The 15203-nt window shown below is 44.4% G+C and overlaps 1 protein-coding gene across 4 annotated transcripts in view; it reads left to right on the top strand.

The window, feature by feature from the left end:
* LOC137369771 (protein spire homolog 1-like) overlaps positions 1-15203 on the top strand; it is a 302924-nt gene that overhangs the window by 30414 nt on the left and 257307 nt on the right. For all 4 annotated transcript variants that reach the window (XM_068031210.1, XM_068031212.1, XM_068031213.1 and 1 more), the window contains exon 2: positions 12264-12298. In XM_068031210.1, the coding sequence (XP_067887311.1) occupies positions 12264-12298 (35 nt within the window). The remainder of the gene's footprint in view (positions 1-12263; positions 12299-15203) is intronic.

A 15203-nucleotide genomic window follows, 5' to 3' on the forward strand; every position in this document is an offset into this window, starting at 1 on the left:
AGAGTCGGGATTAATGGGTCTTTTTCAGATTGGAAAGACGTTACTAGTGGAGTGGCACAAGGATCAGTCCTAGGGCCTCAATTGTTTACTATCTATATTAATGACTTGGAGGAGGGGACAGCAAATTTGCTAAAGATACAAAAATAGGTGGGAGGGCATGTTGTGATGAGGATATAAGGAATCTGCAAGGGGATATAGATAGGTTGAGTGGGCAAAAACTTGGCAGATGGAGTTTAATGTAGGAAAGTGTGAGGTCATGCACTTTGGTAGGAAGAATCAAAAGGCAGACTATTTAAATGGAGAGAAACTTCAAAAAGAATGTAGTACAGAGGGATCTGGGTGTTCTTGTGCATGAAACACAAAAAGTTAGCATGCAGATGCAGCAAGTAATTAAGAATACAAATGGAATTTTGGCCTTTATTGCCAGGGGGTTGGAGTTTAAAAATAGGGAAGTCTTGTTACAACTGTACAGGGCGTTGGTGAGGCCGCACCTGGAGTACTGTGTACAGTTTTGGTTCCTGTATTTAAGAAAGGATATACTGGCATTGGAGGCAGTTCAAAAGAGATTCACTGGTCTGATTCCTGGGATGAAGGGATTGACTTATCAAGAATGGCTAAACAGGTTAGGCCTTTATTCATCAAAAGTTAGAAGAATGAGGGGTGATCTTATTGAAATGTACAAGATTCTGAGGGGGCTTGACGGGGTAGTTGTTGAGAAGATGTTTCCACTAGTGGGGGAATCTCGAACTAGGGGACATAGTTACAGAATCAGGGAACACTCATTTAAAACTGAGATGCGAAGGAATTTCTCCTCTCAGAGGATAGTGAATGTCTGAAATTCTCTACCCCAGAGAGTTGTGGAGGCTAGATCACTGAAAGTATTTAAAGAGGAGGTAGATAGATTTTTGAAATATCGGGGAGTTGAGGGCTATGAGGAGCTGGCACGAAAGAGGAGTTGAGGTCTGGGGCAAATCAGCCATGATCTTATTGAATGGCGGGGCAGGCTTGAGGGGCCGAATGGCCTACTCCTGCTCCTATTTCTTATGTTCTTATGATGCAGTTTCAAATCCCACCAAGGCAGCTGGTGGAATTTAAATTCAATGACTAAATCCAATTAATTAATAAAAATCAGGAGTTGAAGCTGGTCTCAGCAATGGTGCCATGAAACTATAATCTCTTGTCATAAAAACCCATCTGGTTCACTTTAGAAATGGAAATCTGCCGTCCTTACCTGGTCCGACCTACACGTGACTCCAGACCCACAACAATGGGTTGACTCTGAACTGTCCTCTGAAATGGCCTAGCAAGCCTCTCAGTTGTCAAGGGCAATTAGGGATGGGCATCAAATGCTGACCTTGCCAGTGACACCCACATCCTATGAAACAATAAAAAAGCATGTTCTAACCACTTTCTGGGTCAAGAAGTTTCTCCTGAATTCCCTATTGGATTTATTATTATTATATTTTATGTTTATGGCCCCTAGTTCTGTTTCCTGCTCAACTGGAATCATTTTCTCTGTCAAAATCCTTTAATAATCGTAAAAAAAACCTCTATTGGGTCATCCCTCAGTGCCTTTACATCCTTTTCATGATAAGGAGATCATAACTGTTCACAGTTCTTCAAGTATGGTCGAATCAAATTTCTAAGCAACTTTAACATAACTTCTCTACTTTTCAATTTTATTTGTCTAGAAATGAATGCCAGTGTGTAGTTTGCCTTTTTATGGCCATATGACCCTACGATGCTACTTTCAGTGATTTGGGTACCTGTACACCCAGGTCCCTGGGTTCCTCATCCCATTTAGATACTTATTTTCGAAGGAGTTTGTGGCCTCCTACTGAAATGTACCACCTCAAACTCACCTACACTTTTGTCGAACACTTTTATATCGCCTTTCCTAGTCAATAATCAATTGTTTCATTTATACGTACAAGATTCTGAGGGGACTTTATATATTGATAATATAAAAGCAGAATATTTGGCACTCATTTCTTATTTATCGCACTTCAAATATCACTTTTAAATTTCTATATCATATTGCAAAGAAGTATAAAGAAACAGAAGAAATCTCTGGTGCCAGAACGTCTGCAGCCTCTATTTTAACTTACTCAATGTTTAATAATCAGCTGTCAAATGCCGTAGCTTTAAACAAGCACAAACCTATATTTTTAACATTGAGTTTTACGTTATAGAACATTCCAGTCCTAATAAAATAGTGAATCCTCTGAAATAAAAACAGAAAATGCTGGACGCACTCTACGCATCAGGCAGCATCTCCCTCTCTCTGTGTGTGAGAGAGAAATAGGGGTAACATTTCAGATCGAAGACCTTTCATCAGAAATATGGATACTCTTAACGTGCTAGGAGCAATGTCACAGATATCTGCTAGTCATGTATGTATATCCTGACAAGTCATACATTCATCTGAATTCAGATATCACGCTTCAAAGTGTAAAATGGTTACCAAAATATTGAGTCATTTTGTGCTATTTTTGCACCTTGATAAAGAAAGACTTGCTTATCATGACCTCAGGACTTCCCAAAGCGTTTTACGGTATGAAGTACTTTTGAAGTGTAGTCACTGTAGTAATGGTGATAACCTGGTTTCTCTGCAGGGCAGGGGTAGGGCAATCTATGGAAACTCCTTCAGCAACTGTCCTCCAGTTGATCTGAGCACGTTTTTATTTTGACACCTTTCACCGCTAGACTACCTGAACAAAGGCCTTAAAGGGATAGGCCAGGTTAAACGCAGCTTCCTTAGCTTAAAAGCCATGCTCCATAATTCAAACTACCTGTGAGCAATGGCACAGCAGATTAATGTCTCCTCTTTAAGGGCTGCAGAAATCAGACTATCTGAAAGATTGGAAATCTAGTGAAGCCTCTTATCATTGTTTTTTGTGATGCTTTTAGAATTCTAAATCCTCACCTCTTCTTTCTGTCCGACTTAAACCAGCCTGTCACTGTAATGTTTTGAATGCAGATTAGACCATCTCAGCCAGCCACAGCTAAAGCGAATGCAAACTGCTTTATATTGAGCCCATGTTCCCACTCAGCCTCGCGAACGCTGCATCTGAACTTTTAGTTGCACAATCAGTGGAACAGACGCTTTTCTCTCCAAACTAGAGAATACTGCTTTTGATTTCCAGCTGAGTCAAACTCCTCCTGCCTCCCCATCACCCCCAACTCCTGCCCAGATTGGAATAAGGTTCATAAGATTGTGGTTGGTTTACAAAGGGAAGTAAATTGGTTGTAATGGAATTTTGAACTTCAGAATGAAGGGGGTGCTGGTACGAGAAGAGACAATCGGTTCATTCATGGCTTATCTCATATTACATAGAATTACGTAGAATGTACAGCACAGAAACAGGCCATTTGGCCCAACTGGTCCGTGCCAGCATTTATGCTCCATACAAGCCTTTTCCTACCCCTCTTCATCTAATCCTATCAGCATAACTTTTTAATCCTTTCTCCTTATGTACTAACCACCTTCTTAAATGTATCTATGCTATTTACCTCAGCTACTCCCTGTGGTAGCGAGTTCCACATTCTCTGGGTAAAGAAGTTTCCCCTGAATTCATTGACTAATGGCAATCCCTGTGGTCACAACACAATCTGCTGCTCAGCTGCCTTGAACCTGGACTATAGGTTGGATGAGTGCCCCGTCTGAGAAGTACAAGAGGACCATAAAAGTATGGAAATCTTATTAAGATCATTAACACATTATATGTACATATAAAATTCTAAGAGGGCTTGACAGCGTAGATACTGAGGGGCCGTTTCTCCTGGCTGCAGGTTCTAGAACTAGGGGTCATAGTCTCGGGGTGAGGGGCTGGCTGTTTAAGGCTGAGATGAGGAGAGCTTTCTTCAGTTAAAGGCTTATGGATCTTTAGAATTCTGTACCCCAGAGGGCTGTGGATGCTCAGTTGTTGAGCATATTGAAAGTTGAGATCGATAGATTTTTGGATACTAAGGGAATCAAGGGATATGGAGATAGTGCAGGAAAGTGGAGTTGAGGTCGAAGGTCAGCCATGATTTTGTTGAACGGCAGAGCAGGTTCAAATGGTCAAATAACCTCCTCCTGCTCTTATTTCTTATGTTCTTATGTTTACAAGTGCAAGAATATAAGAAACTTTGGAATGAAAAAAAGGACATTTAGTTCTTGGAGCCTGTTCATTCAGCACTCTATTATCTACCCTACTCCACCTATCTAATTGCCTATCAATGTGACTCAGTCAAATTGCTCTTCTGCGCCTGAGAATTATAGCAGTTCTTACACAAGAGTGAATGATGCCGAAGTCATGCGCCACTTTTTACATAAGCCAAAAAATGCCTTACTGTTAATGACTGGGGAGACATCCTGCCTCCTCTCTAGACACATGGCTCCTACAATCTTAAAGGGCTTCGTTACAAGGCTACACTAAGCAATGATGCTGAATAGTTTAGTGGTTGGCACGCATGATAACAGGCTTTGAGTTTTGGATATTATGAAAGATCTTTCTGTGGTGCATGAAATTGCTAGCCACACCTGTAGATTCAGCTGCAGAACAGTGCAATTAGAATAGGAAATTATATTTAACCTAATAATTTAAGCTTCCAAATTGAATACTTATATTAATTACACACATTCCGTAAAAGACCAATTAACAACGGCACAAAAAAATTCCCTCTAGTGCATTATCCAAATTACTCGAAACCTATTTCTTATATCTCCACAGAAGGATCCTGTACAATCCATTCACCCATTCACAACTGTGTCAGTCCAAGTTATATTCGGAGAGCTGTCGGGCAATTGCCCACATGCTGATTCCTGATTTTTGCTGTGCTGTCATGTGACAGGCAGGATCGAGGACATGAATATTCCAAATAATGTGCATCAAAAACCGCATGAGTCAGTCACCCAAACTTTCTTAAAACACATGGTTCACGAGCAGCATTGCAAGGTTAGAAAACTGCATGGGCAGAATGCTCAAAAACGAGAAAAAAGAGGATACAATTCAATGATTGAAATATTAAAAAACATATTATAAAACAGGCAGTATTAAAGGATTAGTTATAATATCAGAGCAATTCACGTAAGAGTTTAAGAAATAGGAGCAGGAGGAACTCATATGACCGCTCGGGCCGACTCCGATATTCAATAGGATCATGGCTGGTCATCAACTTCAACTCCACTTTCCCGCACGATCGCTATAGCCCTTACATACGAACATACGAATTGTGAGCAGGAGTAGGTCACTCGGCCCCTCAAGCCTGTTCCGTCATTCAGTAAAATCATGGCTGATCTGATTGTAACCTCAACTCCACATTCCTGCATGCCCTCAATAACCTTTCACCCCCTTGCTTATTAAGAATCTATCTACCTCTGCCTTAAAAATATTCCAAGACTCTGCTTCCACCCCCTTTTGAGGAAGAGACTCACGAACCTTTGAGAGAAAAAATTTCTCCTCATCTCTGTCTTAAATGGGTGAGCCCTTATCTTTAAAAGGTGACCCCTGGTTCTAGGTTCTCCCTTAATTCCCTTAGTACCACAAAATCGTTTTTTATTCTTTCATGGAATGTGGGCGTCAATGGCGAGGCCAGCATTTACTGCTCATCCCTAATTGCCCTTGAGAAGGTAGTGGTGAGCTGCCTTCTTGAACCGCTGCAGTCTATGTCTGGTAGGTACACCGACCGTGCTGTTAGGGAGGGAGTTCCAGGATTTTGACCCAGCGACAGTGAAGGAACGGCGATATAGTTCCAAGTCAGGATGATATGTGACTTGGAGGGGAACTTGCAGGTGGTGGTGTTCCCAGGTGTCTGCTGCCCTTGTCCCTTCTAAGTGCGAGAGGTCGCGGGTTTGGAAGGTGCTGTCTAAGGAACCTTGGTGGATTGCTGCTGTGCATCTTGTAGATGGTACACATTGCTGCTACTGTGCGTCGATGGTGGAGGGAGTGAATGTTTGTAGATGGGGTGCCAATCAAGCAGGCTGCTTTGTCCTGGATGGTGTCGAGCTTCTTAAGTGTTGTTGGAGCTGCACCCATCCAGGCAAAGTGGAGGGTATTCCATCACACTCCTGACTTGTGCCTTGTAGATGGTGGACAGGCTTTGGGGAGTCAGGAGGTGAGCTGCTCGCCTCAGGATTCCTTGCCTCTGACCTGCTCTTGTAGCCATGGAATTTATATGGCTATTCCAGTTCAGTTTCTGGTCAATGGTAGCCCCTAGGATGTTGATAGTGGGGGATTCAGCGATCATAATGCCTTTGAATGTCAAGGGGAGATGGTTAGATTCTCTCTTGTTGGAGATGGTCATTGCCTGGCACTTGTGTGGTGCGAATGTTAGTTGCCACTATCAGCCCAAGCCTGGATATTGTCCAGGTCTTGCTGCATTTCGACACGGACTGCTTCAGTAACTGAGGAGTCACGAATGGTGCTGAAGATTGTGCAATCATCAGCGAACATCCCCACTTCTGACCTTATGACTGAAGGAAGGTCATTGATGAAGTAGCTGAAGATGGTTGGGCCTAGGACACTACCCTGAGGAACTCCTGCAGTGATGTCCTGGAGCTCAGATGATTGACCTCCAACAACCACAACCATCTTTCTTTTCGCTAGGTATGACTCCAGCCAGCGGAGGGTTTTCCACCTGATTCCCATTGACCTCAGTTTTGCTAAGGCTCCTTGATGCCATACTCGGTCAAATGCTGCCTTGATGTCAAGGGCAGTCACTCTCAACTCACCTCTTGAGTTCAGCTCTTTTGTCCATGTTTGAACTAAGGCTGTAATGAGGTCAGGAGCTGAGTGGCCCTGGCGGAACCCAAACTGAGCATCACTGAGCAGGTTATTGCTAAGCAAGTGCCACTTGATGGCACTGTTGATGACACCTTCCATCACTTTACTGATGATTGAGAGTAGGCTGATGGGGCGGTAATAGGCCGGGTTGGACTTGTCCTGCTTTTTGTGTACAGGACATACCTGGGCAATTTTCCACAATACAGAGTAGATGCCAGTGTTGTAGCTGTACTGGAACAGCTTGGCTAGGGGCGCGGCAAGTTCTGGAGCACAGGTCTTCAGCACTATTGCCGGAATATTGTCAGGGCCCAGAGCTTTTGCAGTATCCAGTGCCTTCAGTCGTTTCTTGATATCACGTGGAGTGAATCGAATTGGCTGAAGTTTGGCATCTGTGATGCTGGGGACTTCAGGAGGAGGCTGAGACAGATCATCAACTCGGCACCTCTCTCTGAAGATTGTTGCAAATGCTTCGGCCTTATCTTTCGCACTGATGTGCTGGGCTCCCCCATCATTGAGGATGGTGATATTTGTAGAGCCACCTCCTCCAGTTAGTTGTTTAATTGTCCACCACCATTCACGGCTGGATGTGACAGGACTGCAGAGCTTAGATCTGATCCGTTGGTTATGGGATCGCATAGCTCTGTCTATCGCATGCTGCTTACACAGTTTTGCACGCAAATAGTCCTGTGCTGTAGCTTCACCAGGTTGACACCTCATTTTGAGGTATGCCTGGTGCTGCTCCTGGCATGCCCTCCTGCACTCTTCATTGAACCAGGGTTGGTCTCCTGGCTTGATGGTAATGGTAAAGTGGGGGATATGCCGGGCCATGAGGTTACAGATTGTGGTTGAGTACAATTCTGCTGCTGCTGATGGCCCACAGTGCCTCATGGATGCCCAGTTTTGCATTGCTAGATCTGTTCGAAATCTATTCCATATAGCACTGTGATAGTGCCACACAACACGATGGAGGGTATCCTCAATGTGAAGGCGGGACTTCGTCTCCACAAGGAATGTGCGGTGGTCACTCCTACCAATACTATCACGGACAGATGCATCTGCGGCAGGCAGATTGGTGAGGGCGAGGTCAAGTATGTTTTTCCCTCGTGTTGGTTCCCTTACCACCTGCCGCAGACCCAGTCCGGCAGATATGTCCTTTAGGACTCGGCCAGTTCGGTCAGTATTAGTGCTACCGAGCCACTCTTGGTGATGGACATTGAAGTCCCCCACCCAGAGTACATTCTGTGCCCTCGCCACCCTCAGTGCTTCCTCCAAGTGCTGTTCAACATGGAGGAGTACTGACTCATCAGCTGAGGGAGGGAGGTAGGTGGTAATCAGCAGGAGGTTTCCTTGTCCATGTTTGGTCTGATGCCATGGGACTTCATGGGGTCCAGAGTCGATGTTGAGGACTCCCAGGGCAACTCCTTCCCTACTGTATACCACTGTGCCACCACCTCTGGTGGGTCTGTCCTGCTAGCCCTGTTTGCTCGGGCTCCTTGATGCCATACTTGGTCAAATGCTGCCTTGATGTCCAGGGCAGTCACTCTTACCTCATCTTTGGAGTTCAGCTCTTTGGTCCTTGTTTGGACCATGGCTGTAATGAGGTCTGGAGGCGTGTGGCCCTGGTGGAACCCAAACTGAGCATCGGTGAGCAGGTGGTTATCGAGTAAGTGCCGCTTAATAGTACTGTTGACGACAACTTAAGTCACTTTGCTGATGATCGAGAGTAAACTGATGGGGGGCTAGTTTGCTGGATTTGACTTGTCCTGCTTTTTGTGTACAGGACATACCTGGGCAATTTTCCACATTGATGGCTAGATGCCAGTGTTCTAGCTGTACTGGAACAAAAATCTATTGACCTCTGTTTTGACTACATTCAAAGACTGAGCAACCACAGCTCTCGGGTAGTGAATTCCAACGATTCACATCCCTTTGAGTAAAGAAGTTATACATCATCTCAGTCCTAAATGGTCGCCCCCTTATTCTGAGACTGTGACCCTGTGTTCTAGATTCCTCAGCCAGGGGAAACATTTTCGAAGCATCTACCCTGTTAAGCCCTTAAGAATTTTATATGTTTCAATTAGATTATCTCTCATTCTTCTATACATTCCTGACCCCTCTGTCTTTGCACACGACTAACACATTTCCAATCTCCCTTTCCTTTACAATGTTTAGTTTAGTTTAGTTATACAGCACTGAAACAGGCCCTTCGGCCCACCGAGTCTGTGCCGACCATCAACCACCCATTTATACTAATCCTACATTAATCCCATATTCCTACCACATCCCCACCTGTCCCTATATTTCCCTACTACCTACACTAGGGGCAATTTATAATGGCCAATTTACCTACCAAATTGTCACCTCCCAAATCCATACCCATTTGTCCTGAAATTCAACATTTGAATCTCTCCAATTAGGTTTCTCACCTGCCACAGCATCAAAATGGCCCCAAAACCAAAGTTGCCAATGATATCCTGTGTAACTGTGACCAGGAATTGGCATTGAAAGGGAGAAAGTATTAGCTGTTTTAGCGGGCTTAAAAGTGGATAAATCCCCAGGCCCAGATGAAATGTATCCCAGGCTGTTAAGTGAGGCAAGAGAGGAAATAGCAGGGGCTCTGACACAAATTTTCAAATCCTCTCTGGCCACAGGAGAGGTACCAGAGAACTGGAGGACAGCGAATGTAGTACCATTATTCAAGAAGGGTAGCAGGGATAAACTAGGTAATTACAGGCCAGTGAGTCTAACATCAGTGGTAGGGAAACTATTGGAAAATATTCTGAGAGACAGGATTAATCAAGGATACTCAGCATGGCTTTGTTGGGGAGATCGTGTCTAACAAATTTGATTGAATTTTTCGAGGAGGTGACTAGATATGTAGATGAGGGTAAAGCAGTTGATGTAGTCTACATGGACTTCAGTAAGGCTTTTGACAAGGTCCCACATGGGAGATTGGTCAAGAAGGTGAGCCCACGGGATCCAGTGTAATTTGGCAAATTGGATCCAAAATTGGTTTAGTGGCAGGAGGCAGAGGGTGATGGTCAAGGGTTGTTTTTGGAAGTGGAACCCTGTGACCAGTGGTGTACCGCAGGGATCGGTGCTGGGACCCTTGCTGTTTGTGGTGTACATTAATGATTTAGAAGTGCACTTACCCATCGTCTCTTGAGATAAGGAGGGCAAAGAAGATAGGAGCTATGATCAGTAAATTCACAGATGACACGAAAATTGGTGGTATCGTAAATAGTGAGGAGGAAAGCTTTAGATTACAGGACGATATAGCTGGGCTGATATGATGGGCAGAGCAGTGGCAAATGGAATTTAATCCTGAGAAGTGTGAGGTGATGTATTTTGGGAGGACTAACAAGGCAAGGGAATATACAATGGATGGTAGGACCCGAGGAAGTACAGAAGGTCTGTCCATAGATCACTGAAGGCGATAAGGTGGTTAGGAAGGCATAAGGGATACTTGCCTTTATAAGCCGAGGCATAGAATAAAATAGCAGCGAGGTTATGATGGAACTGTATAAAACGCTAGTTAGGCCACAGCTGGAGTACTGTGTCCAGTTCTGGACAACACACTATAGGAAGGATGTGATTGCACTGGAGAGGGTGCTGAGAAGATTCACCAGGATGTTGCCTGGGCTGGAGCATTTCAGCTATGAAGAGAGACTGGATAGGCTAGGGTTGTTTTCCTTAGAGCAGAGAAGGCTGAGGGGGACCTGATTGAGCTATAGAAAATTATGAGGGACATAGATAGGGTAGATAGAAAGAAACTTTTTCCCTTAGTAGAGATGTCAGTGACCAGGGGGCATAGATTTAAGGTAAGGGGCAGGAGGTTTGGAGGGGATTTGAGGAACAAGCTTTTCATCCAGAGGGTGGTTGGAATCTGGAACGCTCTGCCTGAAGAGGTGGTAGAGGCAGGAACCCTCATAACATTTAAGTAGTATTTAGATGTGCACTTGAAATGCCATAGCATACAAGGCTATGGGCCAAGTGCTGGAAAATGGGATTAGAATAGATAGGTGCTTGATAGCCGGCATGGGCAAGATGGGCCGAAGGGCCTGTTTCTGTGATGTATAACTCTATGATGCACTCCTCTGCAGCCTTTGACACAATCAACTATACCATCCTCCATTGCCCAGCTCAGTGGGACTATCCTTGCTTGGTTCCACTCTTACTTTGGCTAATTACCAGTAATAGATTCCCTTCCAATCCCCGCCCATTATCTTTGGGGTTCCCCAAGGATCTAGGCCTCCTCCTTCAACTCATCTTAAAGCTGCCACTTGGCGACATCATCTGTAGACACAAGGTCAGCTTCTACATCTATGCAGATAACACCCAGCTCTACCTCTCCACAATCTCTTTTGATCCCTCCACTGCCTCTGTATTTTCAGACTGTTTATCTGACATCCAGCCTTGTATGAGCCTCAGTTTCCTCCACAGAATCACAGAATTCCTCCAGCTAAACATTAGGGTGAACCAAAGTCATTGTCTTTGACTTTGTCTGGGGGAGATTGGGCCCTTGGCACCAATTCCAACCCCCTCCTTAGCCACTGTCTCAAGCTGGCAAGAATGTTCGCAATCACAGGATCCTATTCAACCCTGAGCTGATCTTCTGATCCCATATCCTCTCCATCACCAAGAACTGCCTATTTCCACCCCCCGCAACATTGCTCCTCTCTGCCTCTCAGCTGCTGAGGCTCATCCATGTCTTTGTCACATCCAGACTCGACTGTTCCAAAGTTCTCCTGGCCAGCTTCCCATCTCAACCCTCTGTAAATTTCAGTTCATTCAAAATTCTGTGTCTTGTATCCTATCCAGCACTAAGCCCATTTGCTCACTCATTAGTTCTATCCTTGCTGATCTACTTTGGGTCCTAGTCCCCTAATGTCTCATATTTAACATTCTCATACTTGTGTTAACATTCCCACAGAATCTTGCTTTTCCCTATCTCTGTAATCTTCTCCTGCCCTACAAGCCCCGTAAACTCTCCATTCCTCTGACTCAGGCTTCTGTAGAGTGTCCGTGCCTTCTGCTGCCTAGGTTCAACAGCCTACAATTCCTTCTCTAAATCCCTCTGCCTCTGCACCACCTGCTGCTCCTTTTAAGACCCCCTCATTGAAACCATCTCTTCAGCCAAACTTTTGGTCACCTCTCCGAATAGCTCCTCCTTTGGCTCACAGTCATTTTTTCCTAACATCTTGGTGAAATGCCTTGGAGCTGTTTCTTCTTTGACGAAGCCACTATGTAAATGCACAGTGTTTTTGTTATTGTGATATTAAATGAAGCAATTTGATCCCAAAGTAGCTAATGTGATTGCTTTGACTGGTGTAAGCAACTGTATGTGCAAGGATTGTACAATAGATTTCTTTAGATGCAACACTGAACTCAGTTTTCATTACAAGCAACAAGACAACATTGCGTTGTAGACTTACTGCAATGTGTTGATAAAAAAAAAATCTGCAATCACCTTCCTCTAACATTTTTGTTTTCTAGATAAAGAGGAAGCAACCCAGTGTACGGAACCAGAGGTAAGCAATTTCTGAACTCAAAGTATTACTGATTATTCTGTGAAGAAGGAGCTACTGAAAAGGATTTACTTCTTGTTTCCTTTCTGAACTTGATTAAATCTAAACCCCACTCTTACTCTATAGATCTGCTTGTAGATTTTTGGATCCTTTGCACAGGGGAGAGATTTCTTTCACCATGTCAGGAAGACATGGAAATATTGGGGGTAATTTTGACTTTGGTTGGTAGCATAACTGTGCAATTATACTCAGGGACAGGAGTAGGCCATTCAGCCCCATGCACCTGTGCAGCATAGTGAGATCATGTCTGATCTGCAACATAATTCTATTTACCTGGCTTAGCTCCATATCCCTTACTGCCCTCTCACCTATCCCCGTACAGTCTCACACTTCAAATTATTAATTGAGCTAGTATCTGTTGTTTTTTTGCCGCAGTGTTGCCTAAATTCTCTCCTGAATGGCTTGACTCTAATTTTAAGGGTATATCCCCTTGTCCGTAATACCGCACCTTATCCAACCCCCACTAGCAGAAACAAAAATCTCCATATACCCTAACAATTCCTTTCAATACCCAGAAAACCTCACTCAAGGCACCCCTTACCTTTCCATAACCCAGGGAATATAAGCCAAGTTTATGACATCTCTTCTAATATTTTAACCCTTGGAGCCCTGATAACATTCTAGTGAATCTGCATTGCACTCCTTCCAAGGCTAATATATCCTTTCTGAGGTGCAGTGCCCAGATTGTACACAGTACTCCAGGTGTGGCCTAATCAGGGCTTTGTAGAGCTGTAGAAAATATTCATCCCCTTTATCGTCTAGCCCTCTAGATATAAAGTCTAGCATTCCATTACCCTTTTTTTTGATTACTACACTTTATTGATCTCTGTGCATGGACCCTCCTAAATCTCCTTGGACCTCTGTTGTCCATTTCACCATTTAAATAATGTTCAAGTCTATTCTTTTACGGTCCAAAATGGATGATCTCACTGTCACCAGTGTTGAAATCCATATGCTACAGTTTCACCCACTCAATCTGTCAGTTTCTCAGTAATTTTACGTTCCTGTCAATGCTGTTTACTATAACCATCAATCCTTGTCTCGTTGCAGAACTTGGATATATAGCTCCCTTGATCTTCATTTTCATTCCCAGTTGTTCGCTTGCTTGATTGCATCAGTTGACTTTCTATTTTGAAGATATTAGACCCATATTCCTTGATTACTGCTCTGCTACTGTAGGAAATTGGGCCATTATTTTGTGGTGCCCACTAACGTTTGTGATATAATGTTGGATGAAAAAAAACAAGGGTCTAGGAAATTCAGTTCTCAACCTGGACAAACATTATAATGCACCTGCCCTGTTATCTCGGTTGGATTTTACCAGGTCTTGACTGGGCTACTGAAACATTTTATTGTGTAACAGCAGAGTGTTTAATCTGTGGGAAGAGCAAAGAAGAGCATGTGCTTGTGCTATCAGAACTCAGTCTGATGTCCAAGCGATGCAAAAGGTGACGGTCTTAGTGTTGGATGTTTCTCTGCGATTGCCCAATTTCGATTGGAAAATGGGGCGAAATCAGACGGCATAGCTTGCTCTCGACGCCCAGCCTCTGCTCCATTTCCCACCCCCACTATGACCTCTGCTGGCCTCGCGATCAGTTGCATGGAAATGTCATTGGAGAAGGGAAATGGGCCTAGTAGCTACTTGACCCATTTCCCTTTCCTTGCACTGCCCAGTTGTGGTAGGCCCAGGTTAGTGGTGGGACAGCTGTGGGTTTTCTAAATGGTGATGTGGGGTGAGGAGGACCCAAGCATTTAGCTTTGTAGGTCTTGGTTGCTTTGTTCATCTGCGAAACTTTTCTACTTCTTTAACGTTCCTCTCCACCGTCTGTTTGATGCAGCGATGGTCCTTTCGCAGTACTGCCTGATTCCCAGGTGTTGCAGTGGTGGACAGGCTCCCATTTGGTGGCAGAAATCCTGCTGGGAGCCTGTCCTGAATTCCAGATGCTGGAAAGTGGGGCAGGATTACGATGGGGTTGGAGAGGGCAGTCAGCAATGCTGTCATGCTGTTCCTCTTGATCCAAAAAGGAAATCCAGACTTAGGCCTTAGATTTAAGAGAGTTTCAACAACGAGCCAGGGCCCCATTCTGGCCTTTCTCCCCAAACCACACACCGACCAGCCACCTCTATCAATAAGCCAGTTGCCTTCTGCCTCCCAGTACCAAGCCTTGTACTTATGCTGAGGGTGGGAACAGCACAGTCTGAGAACAAGTTCGCAGATGACACGAAAATTGTTGGTGTCGTAAATAGTGAGGAGGAAAGCCTTAGATTACAGGACGATATAGATGGGCTGGGAAGATGGGCGGAGCAGTGGCAAATGGAATTTAATCCTGAGAAGTGTGAGGTGATGCATTTTGGGAATCTACAATGGATGGTAGGACCCTGGGAAGTATCAGAGGGACCTTGGTGTACTTGTCCATAGATCACTGAAGACAGCAGCACAGGTAGATAAGGTGGTTAGGAAGGCATATGGGATACTTGCCTTTATCAGCCAAGGCATAGAATGCAAGAGCAGGGAGGTTATGATGGAGCTGTATACAACGCTAGTTAGGCCACAGCTGGAGTACTGTGCACAGTTCTGGGCACCACACTATAGGAAGGATGTGAAATAAAAACAAGAAATGCTGGAATCACTCAGCAGGTCTGGCAGCATCTGTGGAAAGAGAAGCAGAGTTAACGTTTCGGGTCAGTGAACCTTCATCGGAATCGATGAAGGGTCACTGACCCGAAACGTTAACTCTGCTTCTCTTTCCACAGATGCTGCCAGACCTGCTGAGTGATTCCAGCATTTCTTGTTTTTATTTCAGATTTCCAGCATCCGCAGTATTTTGCTTTTATATAGGAAGGATGT

Source organism: Heterodontus francisci, chromosome 5 (assembly GCF_036365525.1).
Source record: "Heterodontus francisci isolate sHetFra1 chromosome 5, sHetFra1.hap1, whole genome shotgun sequence".
NCBI lineage: Eukaryota > Metazoa > Chordata > Chondrichthyes > Heterodontiformes > Heterodontidae > Heterodontus > Heterodontus francisci.